General features: G+C 39.8%; 2 protein-coding genes across 5 annotated transcripts; both read left to right on the top strand.

Moving 5' to 3' along the window:
- Positions 1 to 21: 21 nt before the first annotated feature.
- Positions 22 to 7,393, top strand: znf148 (zinc finger protein 148). Of its 3 annotated transcripts, none has more exons than XM_086090582.1 (7): positions 22 to 111; positions 1,583 to 1,926; positions 2,634 to 2,759; positions 2,858 to 2,981; positions 3,078 to 3,161; positions 3,250 to 3,368; positions 4,484 to 7,393. In XM_086090582.1, the coding sequence occupies exons 2-7, from the start codon at positions 1,606 to 1,608 to the stop codon at positions 6,095 to 6,097; spliced, it is 2,388 nt and encodes a 795-aa protein (XP_085946708.1). In that variant the 5' UTR covers positions 22 to 111; positions 1,583 to 1,605; the 3' UTR covers positions 6,098 to 7,393. The 3 variants fall into 3 exon arrangements, with proteins under 3 accessions (XP_085946708.1, XP_085946707.1, XP_085946709.1); XM_086090581.1 differs by lacking the exon at positions 22 to 111 and adding an exon at positions 721 to 852; XM_086090583.1 differs by lacking the exon at positions 22 to 111 and adding an exon at positions 886 to 1,096.
- Positions 7,394 to 8,586: 1,193 nt separating this feature from the next.
- On the top strand, positions 8,587 to 23,571 carry slc12a8 (solute carrier family 12 member 8). Of its 2 annotated transcripts, none has more exons than XM_086090586.1 (14): positions 8,587 to 8,763; positions 9,308 to 9,502; positions 10,416 to 10,562; positions 10,711 to 10,902; positions 10,997 to 11,228; positions 16,023 to 16,136; positions 16,214 to 16,301; positions 17,794 to 17,881; positions 18,698 to 18,844; positions 20,734 to 21,238; positions 21,382 to 21,479; positions 21,547 to 21,664; positions 22,739 to 22,799; positions 22,914 to 23,571. In XM_086090586.1, the coding sequence occupies exons 2-14, from the start codon at positions 9,368 to 9,370 to the stop codon at positions 23,080 to 23,082; spliced, it is 2,094 nt and encodes a 697-aa protein (XP_085946712.1). In that variant the 5' UTR covers positions 8,587 to 8,763; positions 9,308 to 9,367; the 3' UTR covers positions 23,083 to 23,571. The 2 variants fall into 2 exon arrangements, with proteins under 2 accessions (XP_085946712.1, XP_085946711.1); XM_086090585.1 differs by having other exon boundaries at positions 20,731 to 21,238.
- Positions 23,572 to 24,467: the final 896 nt, after the last annotated feature.

Here is a 24,467-nt window from a genome sequence, read left to right as displayed (position 1 = left end):
ATTTTCAGGTGTCCATGAAACGTGAGATATTTGATTATTCCGTACACTGAGTACACTGTAGTCTTGCAAGGCAATCATGACAGCTAAGCGGGCCTAAAGCGCGAGTTGCAGGTAAGAAGAGAGTTTGAATATCATTTAATGTGCCAACTGAGACTTGCGGAATCGTGTGAGCTTCCGCGAGCTAGCTAGTTATCGAGTTTTACTAGTAACCGAGTACTGAATATGGGGCCTATTGAGCGAGGTGAGCTAGGTAACGTAAGGTGCTACTAGCGCTCCGGTGAAGCGCACCTATTGACAGATGTTGTCAATAATACGAGCGGATGTTGTACGTCGGGCGTTACAAATAAGCTAATTTTAGCGGTTGATTGTTGCATGTGTAGAGAAACGACGCCAATGAATATAAGCACCGTTGACATTAAACCATCTTGTAACTTGCTAGCAGCTAGCCAACTCCCCTGAAGCAGGCCTGGCTATTAGCGTCAACATCAGTGAGCGTTTTTCCGGGCAAACCCTTCAAAATTAAAGTTTAGTCGTGATTTACTTTAAAGGAACACCACTTAATATTTTATATTTGAATATAAATGGCTTTAATATATAAAATCGAGTGTCAAATAAAATTAAATAATTTCAAATAACCAATATTGTTCGCATTTTCAGTCGTGAATCACTTTAATTTTGAAAGTTCAGTCTGTGTTTCCGCGGCGGTGTTCTAAATGTTGCTGTACGGCGTTGACAAGCATAGCTAACTAGCCATCTAAGCCAACCTATTCAGCCTAACCCACTTTACATTGACAACACAGAGACTGGAAGCACACATGCACTCAAGTAGCCGTTTGTTATTCTGTTACCCGGGTCAGTCTTTACTCGCTGCATTGTTGTCAAACGTCTCGGAAGAGTCCCCATGAGCTAACTTAGCAAACGCGAACTGTTTAAGATTGATGGCTCGCAAGTTAGCATTGGTTGTGTCTCGTTTTAGAAACGTCAATACAAGCGGAATGTTGAAATTACTAAGTGTCTGACCAACTCGTGTTGTCAGCGCTTCTTGAAACATGCAATTACCCACTTGCAAGGAAATACTCAAGGTTTTATTTCAATCGTAAGTCCATGTTTGCATAACTTATGTAATGTGGCGTCGCATGTTGAATGTCAAAAACTAAATAATACAATTTCAGTGATATGAAGTAGTTCTTGTTGTGGAGAACAGTTTGTGAGATATTACACGCTAATCGTTGACCTGTTACACAAGTTTAAATGTGTATGAGGATCTACACGTCACGGATGGATGGATGCGTGGTGTAACTCTCTTGGGGGAAACATTTTAGTATGAAATACCTACAGTTGCCGGAACATCTGCTTCACAGTTTAAAATTTCTGAGTTTGAATCTGGGCTTTGACCTCCTTGCGTGGGTTTTGCACGTTTGCTTTCACCTAAACTTGGCTGGTGTAGGAGGCGGCTCACAAGTGACCCTAATGAGGACAAGTGCTATAGAAAATGGATGGAGGCATTGACATTATAATCTGCAGCACAAATATTTGACTTTCATTGCAACACACTGTTACCTCATGTCTCTTGTTCCCACAGAGTCCGGAGCTACTCTATGTAAGATGAACACTGAGGACAAGTTGGAAGGCATGCTGTTCAAGTGCAGCAGCGGCGGGATAGACGGCGGAGGGAGAGTCGGACTGGTGATGACGCTCGGGGAACGATCCCTGGCAGACCACCCGTTGTTGGCAGAAGACGATGACAACGAGGATGAAGATGAGAACTTGACTGTCAACTCGCTGGTGACTCACGACCTGGTACCTCCCGAGCAGCTGATGATGCAGGAGATGTCCAAGAACAGTGGAGGAGGTGACGAAGAGGGAGGAGCAGAGGTGTTGGTGCACTTCCCCCCGAAGCTCACCCATAAGTTGCCCTGCTTGCCTGTGAGTTCATGCTGGTTAATAGTGTTGGGAAATATGTTAATGATATACAGCACTGTGTCGGAAGTGGGCGCAAGAACTAGGAACCTTTGGAGGACCATTGTGTGATTCACAGTATCTGAATGAGCCACTGTTCTTATTTCAAACACCGTCATGCATTCAGGTGCTTTTTGTCAGGCTTGAAAACTACATTTCATGCATGGCTGGACGGGGTATTTCGAGCAACTATTTAACCTTACACTTAGGTGAAAACTGCATGGACACAAGGTTGTAGCATCCTTTCAAAATAAACTTCTGTCAAACTATTTAGTAATTTCTGTTATGGTGGTTCATTTTTGGATTTGAAACACTCTAAATTTACATGCTGAAACCGCACCAAGACATTCTCTGTAAATTGAAAATGAAGAACATTATGTAAATACACACTTTTTAAATATGCTTGTGAACCCACATGTCCTCCAGCTGCAATGCTTTCCTATCAGCCATTCGCAGTATCTAAAAATATTCACATTTATCCTCATGTGACAAAAGAACGCGTGTATACTGCGCATATGTTAACCAAAAAATTAGCAATGTTAACCACAGCTCCTGCAGGGGCATGAATGGATCCATTTGCCATTGCTCCTCTGAATTGTTCATGAGAACTCGCTCGCTTGTCAGGCAACTTCATGATCGGAATGTCCTCGCTGTCTGTACTCCTTCTGTAACAGCTGAGCATTAAGCAAGAATTAAAACTGACCGAGCAGCCACTCCAGATGAAGAAGGACAAAAAAGGAGTCAAGGACCTGATCGTGTGTCCCAAGAAGAAGAAAAGAAAACAGCGTTCACCAGCAAAGGTAACAATGAGGCAGAAAAGCGACAGCTATCTGTTAGCCAAGTACGTTTATATGGCAAAGGCCGTTGATGTATTTTATGATTTATTTTGTTGTTTTAGATTTTAAGTATTAATGAGGACGGTTCGTTTGGCATCCAAAGCCCCAAGTGCCATGTTTGTATTCACTGCAATGCAGCGTTCAGAACAAACTACCATCTACAGAGGCATGTCTTCATTCACACAGGTATATAAATAAGAGAATATGTGGGGGGAAAAACAACTGAATTATAACTAGTGTACAAAATAAATAAACTCTTCTATTGTTTTCCTCAAATTACAGGTGAGAAACCATTTCAGTGCAGCCAGTGTGACATGCGCTTCATTCAGAAATACCTTCTTCAGAGACATGAGAAAATCCACACCGGTGAGCGTTTCCACCGAAACATCTTTCTTTGGCGTTTTTGACCCAAGTAGGTCGTAGCAGATTTCTTGAGTATATTTTTAATACTCAGGTGAGAAGCCTTTCCGCTGCGATGAGTGCGGTATGAAGTTCATCCAGAAGTATCACATGGAGAGACACAAACGGACACACAGCGGGGAGAAGCCCTACCAGTGCGACTACTGTCACCAGGTTACTTTTGTGGCTGCTTTCATTGTGGTAGTAAATTGTATGATGAGGATTAGGGACAAAAGAGGTTATGGATCAGATTACTTTATCGCCTCAAATAGTGGGCTCCCCTCTAATAGTCTCTTGGTGTGTTGGCTACATGCCGAGGTTGCTGTTATCAGCTTTTGCTCTGGCAATGTTCCCACAAGGCCTTTCAGTATGGTCAACCCTGATTTGCTTTGTGTTTTCATTGCTGGCGCAGGTCCTAATCGCACACGGTCGTAGTTGAAAAGGAAAGGGGAAGTCTACCTTAAACATTTCTTGACAATAATATGTTATTTGTGACTTTACTAGTCTAAACATGACATTCTGATTCATATTACATTTGTGGAATATGAGTTGTGCAGCAAAATCCAGCCGTTTTAAATCCATCTCAGGGGGCGGCCATTTTGTCACTTGTTGTCGACTGAATATGACATCATAGTTGCTCAGGGCTCAGGCAAGGACCAATCACAGCTCACCTGTTTTCTGAAGCGGAGCTGTGATTGGTTACCTGAGCTCTGTGATGTAATTTTGTGGCAAAATGGCCGCCTTCTGATATTGATTAAACTGCTTGATTGTGCTACTTAACTCATTTTCCACTAACGCAATATTAACCAGAATACTGTATTTAGACTAATGGGGCTGTATAGAACATATTATTGTCAATCATTTTTTGGGGGGGACTGACTTCCCTAAGCTTTATTCTTTGTTTCCCAACCTTTAGTAAAAGATATCATGGAACAACAACAAACAAAAATGTCATCAAGAAAACTGAAATGGTGATTATCTTATTTTCAACAGGCGAAAACATAGATTAATTGTGCCTACATGTAATTGTTTCTCCTGTCACTATAGATCCATGGCATAGCTAGTTGAACAATGATGTTTTTGATTTAAAAAAAACAAACAAATCAGACCAATTATATGTAATTGGATAATTCCTCGCAGCACCCCCCTAGTGATTTCCCACGCCACCCGTCCCATGATGATGGGGGTTGAACAGAAAAAAATCTTAAAATGAATAAGACATAATAAAAAAAAAACTTTACGTACAAAAAAATAAATATAATTTTTATTTATTTATTTATCATCCACAGTATTTCTCCAGAACTGACCGTGTCTTAAAGCACAGAAGAATGTGCCACGAAAACCGAGAGAGAAAGAGCAACAAGGCTGCCAGTAAAAGTGGATCGCTGCATGAAGCAGATGCCTTAAGCCCCTTTCTCACCAAAGAGTGCGCATTACCCAAGAAGAAGCGACAAAAGTGCGCGGACAAATCTGACAGCTCTTGCTCGTCCACGACGGGCCAAGCCGAGGATCTCGCTGTCGCTGTGAAAGAAACTGAAGTGAAAGAGGAAGAGAGACTACATAAAAGTGAAAGTCTGCCTCTCTTTGCCGTCTCCTCCAAAATCAAACACGAGTATGTGATTGGGGAATACTCGATGGAGCTTCCAGAAGAAACCACCAGCCAACACCGAGATGAAGACGTGTCACCAGGGCAGGCAGCGACCCCGAAACTAGTCCTTAAGAAAGTGTCCAAGAGGAGATTTAAACAATCGGGTGAACAAGCTCCTTGCCTGGCCACTCTGTCGTCATTCGAGGAAAACAACAAAGTCACACATTACACCTTTGAAATCGTAGACAAGCAAAGCCTTTTAGATGAAGTGAGCCACACGGAATCAGCGGAAACTCCCGCCAAGCCTGCGGCCAGCAACACAAACTATGACGACGCCATGCAGTTCCTCAAGAAGAAACGTTACCTTCAAGCGGCCGTGGCGAACAACAGTCGCGATTACAGCCTGAGCACGGGCAGCATCTCCTCTCAGCCCACCGTTACGCAAACGGTGGTGTCGGCGGTCATTGACGAAACGGTCCCAGCCACCATCCTGGAACCTCCCGCGGAGATTAAGGCTATTCATGACAGGAACGTGTTGCCAGATGAGGTTCTTCAGACTCTGTTGGACCACTACTCCAACAAAGCTAACGGCCAATCAGAAATCTCCTTCAGCGTGGCCGATACGGAGGTTACCTCAAGCATATCCATTAACTCCTCAGACGTTTCGGACAGCAGCCCCACGGAGAGCCTCGGCGCCGCCGGTGCTCCGGCTCAGCCGTCGACGGAGAAGGCCAGCCTCCTGCAGGAATATTCCAAATTTCTCCAGCAAGCGTTGGAGAGGACCAGTCAGAACGACAGCTACCTGACGAGCCAGAGCCTCAGCTTGGTCACGGAAAACCCAACCTTAGCGGGGCAGCCGCTGTTCTCCACCGAGAAACAGTTTCCGTCGCCAAGTAGGTTCAAATCAGGGACCAGCTCCCCGTTGAGATCCACTATCGAGAAACCTCACTTCGGACTACTGGTCGGGGACTCCCAGCACTCGTTTTCATTTTCAGGTGATGAAACCACTCCCCCTTCGACGGTGTCCCCCTCTGATGAGGACTTCCTGGAACAGGTGACACCTCCCAAAAAGTCGGACTCCTCCCAAGCGATAATGCAGACGTTTCAGCAAATTAGCACCTTTGATCCAAATTTCAAGTCTCAATTCCAGACCTCGAGATCTGGTTCGTCTTCGCAGTTTACAGGCGCCAATGGACAAGTAAGTCTTCGGGGGCACAGCACAGACTTTTCCGAGTTTCCTTTAGTTCGAGTCACTGAGACCAGGTCCCAATTGAACTCGTCCCCAGATGTTTCATCAAGTGAAACCTTTGGTTGAAGAGAAGTGTGGTGCGATTCCGACGTTCATAATTTCTGCAGCACTTTATCCCATTTCACCTGCTTTGCCAAAGCACATCTCATTGCAATTATATATTTTCTTTAGACATTTTGGTGAGGGGAAAAAAACCACTTAAAAACAAAAAACAAAAAAAACATTTTAATGTTACAGTGAATATGGAAAAAAATTGGCAATTCCCCTTTAAAAAATATTTGGATTTGCATTAAGAGATTAGGTGATCAAAGCATAATATAAAAGTAAAAAAAAATATGCCATATTGGTATACATATTTATGTTTTTGTCACTTTTGCTTACACACACTTAAAAACAGTCTTGTTTTTTGCTTTTTAGCTACCTCCCCTAGTTGATCATTGATAAAAAAAAAAGTGAAGATAAAAGGTTCACTTTTTTTTTTTTTTAATCCAGCTGTACAACTGCTCACTAGTTGCCTCCTGAGATGACACCATTGCTATAATACTGTAAATGATTCTTTATGTCGACACTTTACCTTTACCTGAAATGCATGCGTCATGGTGTGCATTGGAATGGAAAATGGAAAACATTTGACAGGATTGAAGGATTAGGCGTCCAATCTGGAATCTTGTTGCATTTTTCTATTGACAGGTTGAATTTCACGCAAAAACACAAAGTAGCCCATCCATACGTTTCTTATTGTCGTTGCCAATTACAAGGATGTATCAAACCGAATACAGAAGTCCCTTACTCCCACACAAATTCGATGTCATGTGGTTGCCCACACTTCGTAGAAGTAATTTGTAGTGAAATGACTTAAAAGGATTGTGCTTGACTTATGCACAATTTGCACATTTTTCACTACAAAAAGAATGTAGTACTTTGTATCATAGTGTCCAAAATCATGTAATTTGGATTCTGTTTTTGTGAACTATTGGAAATGGAGACAATTATTCTGTGTGGGGAGACAACCATGTGATGGAAACCCCTTATGTTGAGGTTATATATAAGGCAAAGTATACAAGTACAAGTCTATTGAGACAAGACTTGGCTGACACCGTATGGTTTTGATTCAAATGGTTGACTGACTTGTCCTCTAAATGGTTGTTGAGGGGTTGCAAAGTGATGCTTAAGGTGCTATTGTGTTAAACACTGACCTTTTATGCCATCATGTTGAGTTCCATTGACAATCAGGGAGAGGCGGCACCAATAATAATCATCAAATAATGTATTTTTCCTTTAACATTCCCTTTTATACGTGTATATCATGTAAATACATTGTATATTTTTTGTTCTGACTACCCTTATAGTTACGTGTTGCTAGATAGATGGCTTGTGCAAGACTATTGTTTGTTTCTAGAGGCATACCCCCCCACCACCTCCCCAACATCATTAGATTTGACAATTCCTTATGAGATTTGTATATAAAGGATGTAATCATGATTTCAGAGGAATTATTTTCTGTAAATGTGACGATGACCGGATGAGGTGAATTTAGATTGTTCTTGTAATTTAATGCAGTGGATTGGACATGATGATGGCTTTTACTGTACGCTCGCCTCCCCCATACAAGAAAAATGTCACTAAAATCGGCTTGAAATTTTGTGGTTGGAAATGGCCTTTGTAAGACACTTTTAAGCACAACGGACATGAATAATTCTTGTACTTGCTATAAAAAAAAAAATAACAAATCAACTTGAATTGTTTATGGACAATTTTAAATTCAAGCAAATACAAATGCAGTTTGAGTTTCCTGAAGTAAAAGAGCAGCACTATGTGTGTCCCCCCCCCCCCCCCTTGGCCATAAGTGTCCTTGTATAAGCTAGTGAAAACTACCAGTTCTGTATATAAAAACACACACATCTGGGTTATGTCTTTTTAAATGAAAACAAGAAATATATACTATTTTTGAACCATGAAATTGAAGGCACTGATATGTATGGTATATCATATGCACTCACTATACACTCAGTTGTCTCTGTAAAAGTGGTTTGTGTCATCTTATTTCAATGTGAATCTGAGTCTGACATGTTAATATGTGGCATCTTCTCATAACTTATGCTTCACTGTGGGAAGTAGTGAATAAAAAAATTATTATTTGCATGGTCACAAAGTTGTTGGATCAAGTGAACTATTTTAAAGAATGGCGTGAAGCTTTAATAGTAGCGGATTTAATTTCAATCAAGTAACCCCATACTGTTAGAATTTTGCAATATATGATGATTTGTAAACGATCTGATTAAGTTGTTCTCTTGATTGTTGTGTCATGAATAAAATGTTTCCCAAAAAATAAATTGGGGTGTGTGGCGTTGATTTTTTTATGGTTTTTGTTTTCTAGTTTTTGTTGAAATGTACCCTCCTTATAAAAAAAAAAATTGATGGCCTTTTTTTTTTTCTTTTGGGAAAAAGATAAGACCACAGACCTGTACGTGCCCCCTTTCAGCTGTGGCAAACCTTAGCTACTAGATTTATTGGTGCCAAAGCCAACAGGGTCATTGTGCAAAGCAGCACCACCCTGCAAACAAAGTAAGCAACGTTCAGTCCAGCTGCACACCTGCTGCAGTCTGCTTGCTTGCCGCCCACCTCGTCACTCATTTTCTGTGGCCTTTATTTAACACTCGCTCGGACCATGGAAACGTTTGGCGTTTTAAGTCATTTTAACCGCAGCACGGACTAATTATATTTTACGACAGGTAGGTTATTTAAAATAATGTAAACTGTGTTCTCTCTCATATTGCTAAACTACATGTTTTGATATTTATTTATGAATTAAACTTGAATAGTAAAAGTTAGTAATTACTGAATATAAAAGTTACTATCACGGCTATCAATAAACAAGACAAGATTTTTTTTTTTTTAAAGCCAATGTTGTTGCCATGCTAACTTAATTGCGTTCTAGTTAGCATGTCAAGCAGGTTGTTAGCATAGCTGTACTATTAGCGGTCCTTTGATAGGGTGCCTTCTCTTGTAATGTTGCAAGATTCACATGATAGCACAAACGTTTTCCCCCCCACTCAAACAAGTATTTTTTTTGGTAAATGATTGTATTGTATGCGGTGCAGCAGGCAATAGCAACAACAACGTGTCGGGAATCCCCCTCTTAGGGCCACTTAAAAAGCTGTTGCTGGCTGGTGGGTAATAGGGCGGGCCCCGAACGACAACTCAGTATATTATTATTTAATAGCATTCACCTTTGCTTATTCATCATCCAGTATTTATTTATTTATTTACTTACAGCTTCATGGGCCTTCTTACCTTCGGACCCTCTCTGTACGTACCTGTATACTGTAGGTTAGAATGGAGTCATTAGCAGTGGGATGGACAGTGCACACCTGTGATCAGGACAGAGATGGAGCAGTCCTTCTGAAGGGGGGGAATTCAACCAACACAAACCACCATGAGCAGCAAGATCTGTTCCATGAAGATGCACAGGTAAGTTAGACTGCTCCAATTTGATGTTGTTAACATCCACGGGTCAGTTTCTCTCTTCTGGAAGAAAGAAAAGAGAGAGCGAATACAGTTGATCACAAACCAGAAATAGTCCCACTAAAATTGTTATAATAGCTGACTGTATTTGAATAGTAGGCCGACTTCAAACAGTAAATATTATGCGGCGTACCACACGCATTGATCCCAGATCACTTTAATATAATTTCAAACTCATCTTGTAACATTACTCTTAAAAATGAATGTCTTTAATAGTTTATTGTATTTCAGAAAAAAATACATACGAATTGCGAGGAGACTATTGTAACTTGCAATTTACTTTAATATATATTTTTATATTATTTTGATATATTTTCACTTTAATATATTTCATTGGCATCAGTATCATATTAGCCATGGTTTGGTATTTAGTAGCATTTCAGAGAGAGTAAAGAAATATGACCAAATTCTATGAAAAGTGGATTTTTTTTAGAAAATAGCTGAGGAGTTTCACAGAAAATAAGAACATGTGCTTACGGTGTATCTGTTTAGTCATTTTAAAACCTGGTAAATTGTTACTATACGTGACGTTCATCATAGTTAAATCTAAAAAGCAGTCAAGGCAAACATGCACAGTTTTATCACAGAGGATAGAGAGGTTTTACTTGTAAATCGACATTTGCTTTCGTTTGTTTTATCAAAAGACATCGCCCCTTGCGCAAATACACTTGGCTTTGACGTGGCAGTAGCCAATGTTGGCATTTCATTATGCCTATGTTATACACCTGCATGAAAGCAAAATAAAAGGTTTAAGAGGTTTAGACTTAAGTTACGTAAAGATAAAATCACCATAAAGACAAATTAAAAACACATCTTGGCCTGCAGTTGCATGTTTTATTTATGATGTTTCTTTGTCCAGGGCTCTCAGCAATCCAGTCAGCCATGGTGGAGAATCAAAGTCTTTGTGTGGGAGCCGATTCTTTTTGGTACCTGGGATGGCGTCTTCACCACGTGTATGATTAACATCTTTGGTGTTGTCTTGTTCCTACGTACTGGCTACTTAGTGGTGAGTACATAAGTACATTCTTTGTCTTCAAAGTACAAATAAAAAAAAATGTGTCCATTGTTTTTCATCCTGTTCCAATACCTCAAGTTTTATCTAAAATAGTAAAAGTAAGTTAATAAAAGCCTTGGGTATGTTTCCTATCTTCCAGGGCAACACAGGTGTCTTACTCGGGATGCTCCTGGTCTCCATGGTGGTTCTGTTTGCTTTGGTGACAGTCATGTCTGGGATTGGAGTGTGTGAGTACTGTGGGGTGGGAAGCGGAGGTGTGTACTCCATGATCTCCACAGTCCTTGGAGGCAGGGTGGGGGGCACTATGGGCCTCCTCTATGTGTTTGGACAAGTGCGTATCAAATTTGATTTTTTTTTTTACATTCTGGTCACGTAAATCCATTATCCACATGACCAGTGACCACGTTGCCTGTCCCCTGCTGCAGTGTGTCGCCAGCGCCATGTACATCACTGGCTTTTCTGAGTCAGTGGCACAGCTGCTGGCGCTTCACAGCCAGTGGGCAGTGCGAGGCATGTCGGCTGCAGTACTGCTTGCCCTGCTTGGAATCAACCTGGCAGGTGTCAAGTGGATTGTGCGACTCCAACTGCTGTTGTTGGCGGTGCTGGCCATCTCCACTTTGGATTTTGTCATTGGCACTTTCACGCACCTTGACCCAGGTAAGGCAACAGGCATGGCCTTGTGCAGGAACAGTAGAAGGTACCACAGGATTATAGTTGATAAACTCAGATTTTCCAAAAGATGTGTTTTTTAAGTTGTTATTCATCAGTTGGATGCTTTTCAATATTTGTGCTTTTTCCTGTTCTAACAAGTTATTGTAATTACTTTTGAGCAAGGTTATTCTAGTTAATTAAAACTAACGAAATAAGCAAAACTAAAAATAAATAAATAAATAAAAAAACGTTAACGAAATGCTTAAAAAAAAAAAAAACTAACAAACTACATTTTACATAGACAAAACTAACTAAAACTATAATTATAGTGAAAATGTCCTTTCTTGTCTTTGGTAATTAATTTAGTACGTGAGTATTTGGGGTTGATTTTGAATGTGATTTAATTATATATTTTTTCAATATTAACCGCAATACTGACGTTTGAAAGTGTGTCGCACGGAAATGACATCATCTAGCTGCAGCCAATAGAAAAGCACCTTCAGATGACGTCGTCCTAGCTGACAATTTTGCGTTTTTGTCTTTTGGCTCCAATGGCTGGCCTTGCCTGCTTTTTCATTTAATTCAGCCAAAACGCAACGCAAGGTAAGAAGTTGTTTTTTTTTCGTTTTACCATGCTGTATTGAAATCTTGCACACAAGTAATACACTTTTTTTTTTTTAAAGAAAGAAAGAAAGAAAGCTAATACTTAAAAGAAAAATATGAAATGAAATGAAAACTAACAGTCGCCCTGAAAACTAATTAAAACTAAATTAAAAAAACAAAACTCAAAACGAAATAAAAACTGACTAATCAAAATTCCAAATTTATAATAAGCCCTGCTTTTTAGGGGTTCCAGAGTGTCTCACTGTTTAGCATGTAATACCTGTAGACCAGCAGGTGTCACTATACTACCACTTAATAAAGCCAAGATTTTTGTTTTAGTTGGTTCTGTTTTGGAGCAGGCTGACAGGAAGTAGAATTTCCTGTTCTGATTATCCATGTCCTGTCCAGTAGGAAGAGAAAGGTATTATTTCTATCCGAACTAAAAAAAACAACAACAAAATGTGTAAAAAATAAATAAAAATGTTTTAAACCTAATTTTGCACAGCTTGTCCTAATACTGAACTACTACCTAAAATAATCTCATGTCCAGGTTTTTCCAGTTAAGGGCTGCGTGTTATTGTGACCTCATATTTGGCAAGTGGCCAGCAGGTCCCTTAGCTGGCTGGAACTGCCCAGATTAGAATGCACTCACTGAACACTCAGCCACATCCTGAAGAAGGACAAACCTCTGCGGTCACCATAACTGAGGCAGTAAATGATATCAAAACGTCTATGTTTATGCATAGGCCTATTTGTGACATGAATGAAGTGAGGCAATTTGGCAGTGAAGTTTTTGTCTCAATATTTGGGGTCCCTTGATTACTTTGATATGCGTCGTACTCAGTTTGTGCTGGAATCCAAACCGGAGTTAAAAGTTCATTTACTTGCTTATATCAACTGTGGTTAAACGTTATTCCTCTTTAGAAATGTTTGAATATAGTATCGGGGCTTCGTCATACCCGGCGGGAGGAAGGTTTCTCGATTGTAATTCATGTTGACTGTTTGAGCGCACCCGTACTGCCAAGTTATTGTGTGCGCAACCACAACCACGTCAAGTTTGACCACAACACTCTCATTGTGATGCTAGCAAAGCCGTTCCGTGTAGTTGAAGACTTTTTTCCCTGAAGGAAGCTATATTGTGGTTTTAGGGCCACGGCTCTAGGGTGTTAACCAGACTCACCCACATATTTTCAAAATGACAAAGAAAGAAAGCGGTTCACTGCTCCTCGCTAATGTGCAGCTGCCAGTCATCTCAGTGGGACCTGCCTCACCGCTGTAACTCCGCAGCCTGATGATGCGGGTGAATGTGGGCGACCAAGAGGTCAGGCAGAGGGAGAGGCCTCAGACGCATGTAATATGCATTCCAGTGTGTCAAGAGGAATGCCGAACACAGAGAGGAGCCCCGTTCTGTTCTTATATAATCTTCCTCCTCACAGTATGGATGCAGTCACTTTCCTGTCTTAATTGACTGGCGGCACGCAAATGCTAACCACAAGAGCCTTGAACCACCATGATTCAAGTCACATGATGAAAAAATAAGAGTTGATAATGAACTTTGATTGTTCAAAATTAAGACTTTTTTTCTTTTTTTTTCCTAAACAAATTGGATTTGTAATAAAAGAAACATGCAAACTAATCCTCAACACCAGGTTGTCCCCAGTTCTAAAAATAGCACATAGTGTTAGTGGCTGGTAAAAATGGGACTTGTGTGATGCTTGTGGGCGGATAATGAAACATGTAAGCGAGATGTTTTAAGAATTGTTTCTATGAGAATAATATAAGAAAGGCACCTGTAAAACTAAGTCAGATTAATCTGGAAACAGAATAACATCTATTCACAGTATGTAGTGTTGAAATTAGAGATATATCCTTTTTTTTTCAGGGCCGATACAGATGCCGATTATTGGTAGGTCAAGAAGAACCAATAACCGATATTTGGAGCTGATATTCATTTTCAGTAAAACATTTTTTTTTAATAATATTGCCGTCAAAATGCCAATCTTGATTTTGTTGTAATGACTTAAAGCGTGTTTATTGATCAATTTATCAGACTTTCCAAAATGTCAATTATTATTATTATTTTTTTAATCTTAGAAAACTGACTTCATTTTAAATTTATAACACAATGTTCATGGAGCTCCCAATGTTATCCATAGGTCTTAAAAAGTTAAATGTAAACTTAAACAAGTAAATACCATAGCTCTCTAGTTTTCTACAGTATATCTTTTCAATATTTAAAAATACTTAAAATCGTAAACTTTCCCATTTCTTTGTTTTAATGTCGAACAAAAACAAAAGGTTCCGAAGATTCCCAGGGTCAGCCGCATCTCTTATAAAGTTAACTGAAAATTAAAATAAATAATTCCCTGAGTAAATAGTTCCCTAAAATGGGAACTTTTTTCGTCCGTCAGATTGTTTAAAAAGGCCGATACAGATATTCGTCAAAATGCCCAATATCGGCGCCGATAATCGACCAGGCCGATTATTGGTCTATCCCTTGTTGAAATTGAGGAACATCGCTATTGGAAGATTCAGAGCTTATTTTCCCATACAAGTTTTGTACTGAGCAGAACAATGCTGCCTTAACGAGTAATTCCCAGTGAAGGTCTGCGTGGCTATTGGTCTGTGCCTCCCTAATAGGAAGCGACGTGAAGTGCTTCAGTGCTGATTAAATAACCCCAACCAACAGTGGAATACATTCACTTAAGCATTCTGTATGTCATTTAAAGGCTTGATAATTCTCAGAAAGCACAACCCAATTCAAATAACTTTATTGGGTTTCTTGTATGCTTACTTTTCTTTCTCTCCTTCTTTTTTTTTTTTGATCGGCCGGAAATTAGCTTAAAAGTTGATGTCATTCCTTGGTCATTTGTATCTGCTATAGCCAAGGCCCTTAACCCCAAGCAAATGATGCAATCTCTGCATGACCATGTTTAGTCATAGTATGAATATAGTTTCTGTTCAGTTCACAGTTTAGATATAATAAAGGCAGAGGGGTGTTAACGTGAACTGAACACTGACTGTGTTAGATTTTGCAGATTCTGATTGTTTGCATAGAGGGTGGCTTCACATTGGGACATTGCGGCTTGGGTTTTGTACTGTAGTCCCTTTTCATGTCCTCCTGAAATTCCTGTTCTGGGTTACTTGCACTTTCTAACCTCTATTTCCAGCTGTTTTGTGTTGTCCTTTTGCAACAAAAGGGAAAAAAACACGTTCATGCCGTCTCCCCTCTTTTTTCTTTTTTCTTTTTTGTTCAAACTTGGAAGCTGCGCAGCTTCTGAAAAGGGCGGTTACTTCCTTTCGGATAAACATGTCATTAATCTGAGAGAACACATTCTTTCCCAGCGCAAGATAATCAAGAGGAAAATGTCCGGTGTTGGCCAAGCACTTCAGAGTCAATAAAAGGCCTCCCTCCAGCAATGCAGAGCAATCTGTCCCTGTGTAATTTAGAATATCACTTAATAGTTTGAAATTGAATACACGTTTTGGTGAGCGTGGTTTTATATTGGGCTTTTTATGTAGATCCATTTTAATGGGTTATTTCTATACAATACAGTCAGGAACCCTTCTTTTGAATACTCTAAAAACAGTTGGGTCAAAAGTAACCCAATTATGGATCAAAAATGGACCGTACCACCTTATGGGTCAATTGCACCCAACTTTCTGTTTTATACAAAATGACCCAATATTTATGAGTTGTTTTATTCTGAAAGACCCATTTCTTGACTCAAAGTAGAGGATCGGTCCATTTTTGACCCATAGTTGGGTTATTTTTTACCCAACTGTTTTTAAAGTGTATTAAACACAAAGTAGCTGATGTATGTAGTTGAGGTCAAATCAATACACATTTCCTTTGAGTGCACACTACCAGTCACAAAAGATCCATGCATAAATAGTAGTTGAGGAAAATATTTGTGGTAGGTCAGGGAAAAACATGTTTCATGTCTTAATGGAATATTTCCTTAATTGATGGTTTTGAGTTACACCTGTGCAAGTGTTCCTCTCCACCAAATATCATTTTGACTGCACTGGACTGGCGGCATGCAAATGCTAACCACTATTACAAGTGTTCACAATTATTATTATTATTATTGGGGTCAGAGGTTAAAACTGTTGCCCTCGCGCAGAAATAGCTGGTCCTCGTGGCGTGAGCTTCCATAATGACGGCCTTTCTGTTGTGCTATGTCCTCCTTTTAGCGCACGGTTTTGTTGGTTATTCTGTTGGTCTGCTCAGCCGCAACGCGCTGCCTGATTACACCCCAGGAGAAAATTTCTTCACAGTCTTCGGGGTCTTCTTCCCTGCTGCTACAGGTGGGTGTGCCCGCTCGTTGATTAAAGGACAACAGTCGTTAACATTCCCGTGTGTGTGTGTGTGCGTGTGTATGTAGGTGTTATGTCGGGTTTCAACATGAGCTCAGACCTGCAGCGGGCCGAACACAACATCCCGTTGGGAACACTGGCAGCTGTCTTCACCTCGTATGATAAACACACACTTGCCTGCTCACATGAAGATTGGAAAATGCATAAATGTAAAAAAAACAACAACAAAAAACTACCCCTGAATTGTTGACTGTTGTTAGTCTATCACTATAAGGTGCTTTAGCTCATTCACTGCCATTGACGCCTATAAACGTCAAAAATTAATTTTAACAATTTTTATTAGTTTAACATTCTTTTCCACTTTTGTTAACAAGAGTATGAAAACCTAGACATTTTTTAAAAATAATCTTTAAAAAAAAGAGGAAAAGATTATTAAAAATTATGACTTCAATAGTTAACTCACGATTAATCACAAATTTTATATCTGTTCTAAATGTACAATAATTTTTTCTAGGTTTTCATACTCTTGTTAACAAAAGTGGAAAAAATGTTAAACTAATAGAAATAGTTCAAATGAAATTTTTTTACGTCTATAGCCGTCTATGGCAGTGAATGAAAGTTCCCCATTTCACCCCCCCCCCCCCCAAGGAGATTTTCCATTGAAATTTGTTTACAGTACATTATAAATGTACTTTAGTTAAACTTAAAAGGGAAGTCAACCTTAAACATTTCTTGACAATAATATGTTTGTTATATGTGACCTCACTAGTCTAAACATAACATTGTGGTTACTTTTACATTTGTGGAATATGAGTTGTAAAGCAAAATCCAGCCGTTTTTTATCCATCTCAGGGGGCGGCCATTTTGCCAATTGCTGTCGACTGAAGATGACATCACAGTTACCCAGGGCTCAGGCAACGGCCAATCGCAGCTCACCTGTTTTTTGAAGCTGAGCTGTGATTGGTTACCTGAGACCTGAGCAACTGTGATGTCATTTTCACGCGACAGCGAGTGGCAAAATGGCCGCCTTCTGATATTGATCCAAACTGCTGGACTCCACTAATATCATATTAACCAAAATACCGTATTTAGGCTAGTGGGGCTGCACAGAACATATTATTGTCAGTCATTTTTGGGGGGGTTGACTTCCCCTTTAAAAAAAACAACAACATAAAAATTGACTGCAATCAGACAATGTACATGCAAACAGCTTGCTGAAAGGATGGACAATGACAGGTCACAGGGTGGACATTTTTGGCTAATGTTAGTTTATGAGCACATGATGAACCTTCACTTTGCAACATGAGTCAGTTAGCAAGCTGATTTTGTGCTTTTTAGCAAATATATTTAAATTTTTGGTCCTTACTTTTAGCAGCATGTGACTTGCTGAAAGGAATTCTCATTCATATCACTTTTTACAACTTTTACTCGTGACATGTTTTGAAACGCATACTCCACTCACATGGGCACACATGCTGTGTCATGAGGTAAGATCACAAAGAGTGGTGATGTCTGCCCCCCCCAAAAAGCATAATTGGAGAACAAACCCAAATCACTTTTTGCTTTTTTGAAATACCCAAGTGTCATTGCACAGTTCTTACAATATGAACAAATTTTTTTGGCGGGGTGCCCTGTTGGTGACCCACAGGTGGTTCCTGTATCTGGTCTTTGTCTTCCTCCTCGGTGCCATTTGTACCAGAGAAGCTCTGCGCTATGACTTCTTGATAGCAGAAAAGGTAACTTCCCTACACAGCGGCGATGTGAAAGTTTCCATTTAACCAGAAACCTCAATGTTATCATGAACGCGACCAGATAGTTGACTTTGTATTTTAGACCTAAACCATGTTCGAAAATACAAAATTGGACTACTTAGTATGAAAACCACTGTAAAAATAAACTGACTCGGTCTGAAAGCCTCCACTGTGGCACCATCTGTCACTTGAGATTTTCCCCTGAGGTTTCATTTTGTACACTTGTAACCTCTTTGTCTAGCACAATTTTCTAAGCTTCTGTGACAGAATTTATACATGAAATAATTCATTTATTTATTTATTTATAAAAGTATGTCATCACTTCATGTCAATTTTAGTGTTTCTATTGAAGGTTTTTTTTTTATTGTCTCATGTATATATATATATAAAGTGCATGTCTTTTATCTGTCCAGCTATATAATTTTAGCTTTTTTTTTTTTTTAACTCTAACATATATGCAAATCTTTTTTCAGTTACTTTTTTTTGTCCATCTTCATCAAGAACTGTTCTACAGATGCATTTGGGTCTGTCTTCTGTAAATGAGCCTCACAACCAAATTCTGTGTATTGCAAAAGCATGCAATCAGTGTATTAATAACAAAACACTGCGTGACATAACGCATGTCTCGGTAGTGACTAAAGTTAAATCCATCCCAAACTGACTCATTAACCTTGACTTTGTTCATCCGGGGTCAGCGCTCGCTGTTTTTTTAAGGTCTGACTACAGCGGAACTGAACAGGGTGTAGCTCGCACCCCACCCCATCCTCTTCCAGCCTCTGTTTGTTTTCTCTCTTCCTTCAGGTCTCCTTGGTGGGTTTCCTGTTTCTGCTGGGCCTCTACGTCTCCTCCCTGGCTTCCTGCATGGGCGGCCTGTATGGAGCGCCCAGGATCCTGCAGTGCATCGCCCAAGAGAAGGTTATCCCTGCACTGGCCTTTTTGGGAAGAGGGGTAGGTTGGATCCAGGGCCGCTATACTCTCCATGAAGCATTGTCTGGGCATTTGCAATGAATTTCTTTACAAAGCCTTGCTGCATCTCGATATCCCTTCACTTTTAAGTCCTAATAGCTATTTGATTATGATATAGCATGTTTGGATTAAGATTTAAATAACCGGGCTCTACTTTAGAGTGGAGCTTCCTTTGAATTGCCAAATCAGTAAGAGGCATACCTAAATACCGTAAAATCTCGTGAATAACAAGAACCCAACCACCCACCGTCCAAAAATCACCCTGAAAAATCTTTGTACTTGTATAATGCTGGTATCCTTTATCAGAGTGAAAAATATGAATGAGAATTAAAACATACCATTTAATTGTAAATGCTTTTTTTCCCTTACCATGGGATTAAGGTGTGATGTGAGGTGCGGAATTTGGACCCAAAAGCAAACAAGACACACTTTATAAACAAAAATACAAAGTATCAACAGAGAGCAGGGTTGCATTCAGTGGGCCTTAAAGAAAACACTTGCTCAATTCTATGTGACAAAATTAAGGCCTATATAAAAAAGTATCATCATCACAAGTGACGGTAAGAGTGACAAATACAGAAGCATAGCAACTGCATAGGTACTGACATCATCATCACCAGGGACACAATTACCGGACCATAACAACATAATGACCCCATGACCCAACTCAAAACACTACAACAAAAGGCCTTTAAAAAATATTTTTTCGATCCTGTTTTCAAAAATCTTGTTCTTGCACTGTACCCTCTTTTTGTCATTTTGGTGAGCTTTTAAATCACCTTAAAGGGATACTTGACTCATTTAAAAAACACAATTTTTCCACTTGCTGTCAACTGAAGATGACTTAACCTGTGCTGAGGTAACGACCAATCACGGCTCAGTTTGCTGACCAAACCCAGAAAACAGGTGAGCCACGATTGGTCGTTACCTACTTCCTCAGCACAGGTGATGTCATCTTCAATCAACAGCAAGTAGAAAAATTTGTTTTCAAAGATATTAATTGTACAAGAAAAATAAGGATGTTATCAAATTAATTCTGGAAAAAATATTAACTTTTTACTGTTGAAAGTGGCTCAATGAGTCAAATATTCCTTTAACTCTGATTGTAACTGCTTTTGAATGTACTTTTAATTAATGTATGTGAAACATATCGAATCATTTTATTCATTAATTAACGTATTTCTTATTAAGCCCCCTGTGTAATACCATTTTGGATCCCCCCCAAAAAATAAATAATTCACAGGATTTTCTAGTAAATTAACACTTGAGCTACATATACTGATACATGTCAGTGAGAATCCCTGCAAACGGTAAAAGCGTGTTAACCCTGAATGCATGGAAGGGATGGTGGATGAACTCCTCAGTAAAAAGTCGCTACTTATAGAGCGTGAACTCCACTTCATAAAAGTGAAGGGACCGACAGCATTACAGCAAAGACTCACTTTCTCCATACACAGTCATACACCGCGCACTGATGACATCCTGACCCCATCCACCCCCACTTTTCCTCAGACTGGCAGCGGTGTCTGACCTCTCTCAGTTGGCTGGATTGAGGCCCGAGACATCTTGGCCCAAATCAAAGGTTCAGAACAAACGCAGGAAGGGCGACAGGCTGGACTCTGCTCCTGGCGGAGGTCCAGAACACACAGCGGCACTCATGTAACCGAACGATAGGCCCTAGGAAGGCTTAGCAAGCTAGTGCACGTTAAGAGAACCATTCACATCTATTGGCAATTTGGAATTTTCAATTATCATGTTTGTTTTTGTAATTTAATCATTTGTTTGGTAGAGTATCTGTCGAGACGCAACTCGTCAAAGGTGTCTTAAATTAGGGCATGAGTTAACCAGTCTGTAAAACTGTCCAACAGAAGGGCCCCAACAAGACCCCCGTTGCGGCTATCTGCCTGACCAGCCTGCTGAGCATGGCCTTCATTTTCATCGGCCAGGTCAACGTGCTGGCACCCATCGTCACCATCAACTTCATGCTCACTTACAGCTTCATTGACTACTCCTACTTCTGCGTGGTCATGACCTTCCGGTTGAAGAACAAAGACAAAGGCAGCCAACAGAAATTCGCCAGAGAGATGTCCAAACCTCTGATTGACAACAATGCGCCTGACTATGGCAGCGGAGGAGAAAGTCCGCAGAGGAAGGGCACTTTGATGGAGTTCACCAAGGACATGGATCGGATCTTTTCCTCCGCCTCAAGTGGAGTTGCTGGCCCTGAGAAATCCTCACAAGGGAGGGGCACGAGCAAAGAGGCCAAGCAGAAGCTGATGGACAGTTTTGGTTTGGACCTGCAGAATAATGCGTTTGCCGATGAGCAAGCTCCTGAATTTGGGAAAACAAAAACATCTTCTGGGCCTCATAGCACAGGTGCTTCAAACGTAATCCATTTCTGGATCATGTTAGATGAAGTTTATTTTATTTGCATAGTCAATTAATTATCTCAGAAATATAGAGTGGAGAACAAAATGACTTTGTGCTTTTTTAAACTCAATGTTCTCTCAACCTTTCAGCCATTGGAGGTCAATCAGAGCTGCACAACTTAGACATCAAACCCCAGCCTGACTCAGTCTATGCAAAGTTCAGTAGCCACTGCATGGCTCTAATTGGTGTAAGTGTTACACAAGCACAACTTGTCCCTCCTACCTGATTTGAATTCATAATGTGCTCTCTTTCAGGCTTTGAGCTCCCTGTTGATCATGTTTGTTATTCAATGGGCTTATGCACTGGCAAATATAGTTGTTGCCCTGCTGCTTTTCTTCTATATTGGCAAAACCAGCCCTGGACTACACAGAGGTGACTTCCACACTACACCGTTAATATTTCACACAAAATAAGTCTGATGTGAGATACTTAAAGACACCGCCCGCTTATGTGTGAACTATGATGCATTCATTGTGTAGTAAACAAATGAGCAATTCTTGTCGAGCAGTGTTAAATGAGAAGTCAATGCAAAAAAAACAAAAACGAATTATTGACAATAATATGTTATATGCAGCCCCACTAGTCTAAATGCGGTATTCTGGTTAATATTGCGTCAGTGGAATATGAGTTAAGCAGCAAAATTCAGCAGTTTTAATCGACATTAGAAGGCGGCCATTTTGCCACTTGCTGCCGAATGAAAATGACATCACAGTTGCTCAGGTCTCAGGTGACAACCAATTACAGCTCAGCTTCAGAAAACACCTGAGCTGTGATTGGTCGTCTTCAGTCGACAAGTGGCAAAATGGTTGTCCCCTGAGATGGATAAAAATGGCTGGATTTTGTCACATAACTCATATTCCACAAATGTAATATTAATCAGAATGTCATGTTTAGACTAGTGAGGTCATATATAACATATTGTCAAGAAATGTCAAAAAAAAGTTCAGAATTTGCAAGTATTTAGACAAAGGAAAAAATTGGCAAAATGTAATTTTTTAAATAATAATAATAATATTAATAGACTGTGCAGCCACATCAGATGCACATTATCGCCAATTAAAAGATACCCTTTAGTTTGTTTTTGACTTCATCCCATCTCAGACCTCTTAGTGTCTGCCACATTCCAGTTTCATATTCCGTGCTGCAATATGAACTGATATTATACTCAGACACTGTGCTTGTAGTCGGTCTCAGTCTGGCAGCTGCTGGGGCTCAATTTTCCAAGAATGGAGTTTGTAAGATCCTCTGAGCATCACATCCGATCATGCATCGACAGCACACAACATGTCTGCTACTTGATGTGTTTAGTGCTTGTGCGTGCAACAGGTGCTTGATCTGATGATGCCACCGGCCCATCCTGCAATTTACTCCACCAAGATGTGTCTGGAAAAAAATATATATATAAATTTTTTTTTGGGACTAATTTCTTGTGAATATTATTTTCAGGGGTTGCAGCTCGATTCAGTTTTTTCGTGTGGCTCAAATCAACATTAAACAGCATTTGCCGGTAACGTTTTTTTTTTTTTCAAACTTGTATTTTAATGTTTGTTAGTTTTTTCAGTTTCTACCATAAACGACTTTCAATTTGAACCAGCGTGACACATTCTTGTCTTTATGCCAGGAGGGGGGCGTCTCCCAGAGATGAAATGGTAGTGACACCATCTCTGTCGGGGGTCGGCCTTCAAACTAAGCAGCTGACGGAGGAAAATGCTGACTTTGCGTCTCGCAACCGCTACCACCAGTCCTCGTTCATCAGGAGGGATGAGATGGTGCAATCGCCACATGGGTAACTTAAGCACTACCTCAAACAATGTACTACTGTACATGTGACGGCCTGCTTTTCCAGCACTTCTTAGAAAGTAACTAATTTGTATTGCACGTAGTGTGCGAGAGAAAGTCTTGGACTTTACTGCTCATTGAGGTTGAATCGAGCTAAATTGCAATTTTGCCCACAACATGTCACATCAATCGCTAGATATAAAAATATGGGTCCTCTGGGCTGTAAGCATCACTTGATACCATCAATGTAGTCAGAGTGGATGCTTTCACAAGTGTTTTACTGCTATATCACAACCCTGTTTCCTGTGCTTCAAATATTCTAATACTGTAAAAAAAAAATATATATATATATATATACAGGAAATTATGTATTTTGGATCAAACTGACATCTCTCCTTAGGAGTTAAGGAGAGAGGACAGAATAAATGCTCTGTCTGCAAAAAATGTTAACGCAAATGTGAATTCTGTTCATTACAACTGATTAAAGTCGTGCAAGTAAATGTTTCGGTCATCTCTGATTTGTCCATCTGATTTATTATGGAATATTTGCTACTGTATATTCAGTTAGAGAAGGAGCCTATCCCATCTGACTTTGGGTGAGAGGCAGGTTTCACCTTGACCTTAACCTAACATGCCTGTTTTTTTTATTTATTTTTTGAATATGGTAGTAAATTTAAGTTAATATGGTAATAAGTCATTTGTAATCTGATTGGTTAAGAAACAGTCTAAAAATCTGTGATATTTCAATGCCCAAAGCAGATTACTGTAGTTTGATATTGCAGCTAATAAAGCAAGGTTCACCTACTTTTTTTTTTATTTTTTTTTAAGCTGCGGTATTTATTGCCCCGATGTGAAAGGCTACACACTTCTGAAATTACAGATGTTCCCAAATTTGTTTTCATGACATGTTGTTATTAATTGATAATATTCTTATGTGAAGACTGCACGTTCATGATTTCTCACGATAATTTAACACTGTAGAAAATCCAACACCATTTTTTGTAAATCTCTACAAGTGTTAACATTTCCAAATAATCACTTGCTATAGGAAATCACAATGGCCTATCATTGGTGAGCTATTTTAAGAACTGGCCTGAGGGCTGCTCATGTGGACCTTTGTGGCTACATGGTGCTGACGGGTACCCTGCATACAGCAAAAAAATATATATATCAGATTTGGCCCCAAAAAATTATTTTAAGAAGCAGTGCAGCTAAACCAATCGCTACAAAACTGAAGAGATTTGTTTTAGCTGCCTTGTTACTGCATGGCTCATTTTCACTTAAGTATGTAGCAATGGTTGTTTTAAAGTGCTTTATAAATAAAGTTGAGTATGATCCACTACTGCGATGAATTAAATGCGGAAGTACCTGATTAAACTTCAGTCTTAATGTAGTT

Source organism: Leptonotus elevatus, chromosome 12 (genome assembly GCF_054856555.1).
Source record: "Leptonotus elevatus isolate MCC_2025b chromosome 12, RoL_Lele_1.0, whole genome shotgun sequence".
Classification (NCBI taxonomy): domain Eukaryota; kingdom Metazoa; phylum Chordata; class Actinopteri; order Syngnathiformes; family Syngnathidae; genus Leptonotus; species Leptonotus elevatus.
Note: the sequence above shows the minus strand (reverse complement) of the source record. Positions and strands in the feature narration are given on the sequence as shown.

What these genes read in the sequence shown, in the direction of transcription:
- znf148 (XM_086090581.1), top strand. Translation starts at nt 816, where the DNA reads ATGCACTCAAGTAGCCGTTTGTTATTCTGTTACCCGG. An exon ending in TTTGTTATTCTGTTACCCGG is followed by an intron (nt 853 to 1,582) that starts GTCAGTCTTTAC and finishes TTGTTCCCACAG; the next exon opens with AGTCCGGAGCTACTCTATGT. An exon ending in AACAGCGTTCACCAGCAAAG is followed by an intron (nt 2,760 to 2,857) that starts GTAACAATGAGG and finishes TTGTTGTTTTAG; the next exon opens with ATTTTAAGTATTAATGAGGA.
- slc12a8 (XM_086090585.1), top strand. Translation starts at nt 9,368, where the DNA reads ATGGAGTCATTAGCAGTGGGATGGACAGTGCACACCTGTGATCAGGAC. An exon ending in ACTTCTTGATAGCAGAAAAG is followed by an intron (nt 17,882 to 18,697) that starts GTAACTTCCCTA and finishes CTCTTCCTTCAG; the next exon opens with GTCTCCTTGGTGGGTTTCCT. An exon ending in TTCTGGGCCTCATAGCACAG is followed by an intron (nt 21,239 to 21,381) that starts GTGCTTCAAACG and finishes TCAACCTTTCAG; the next exon opens with CCATTGGAGGTCAATCAGAG.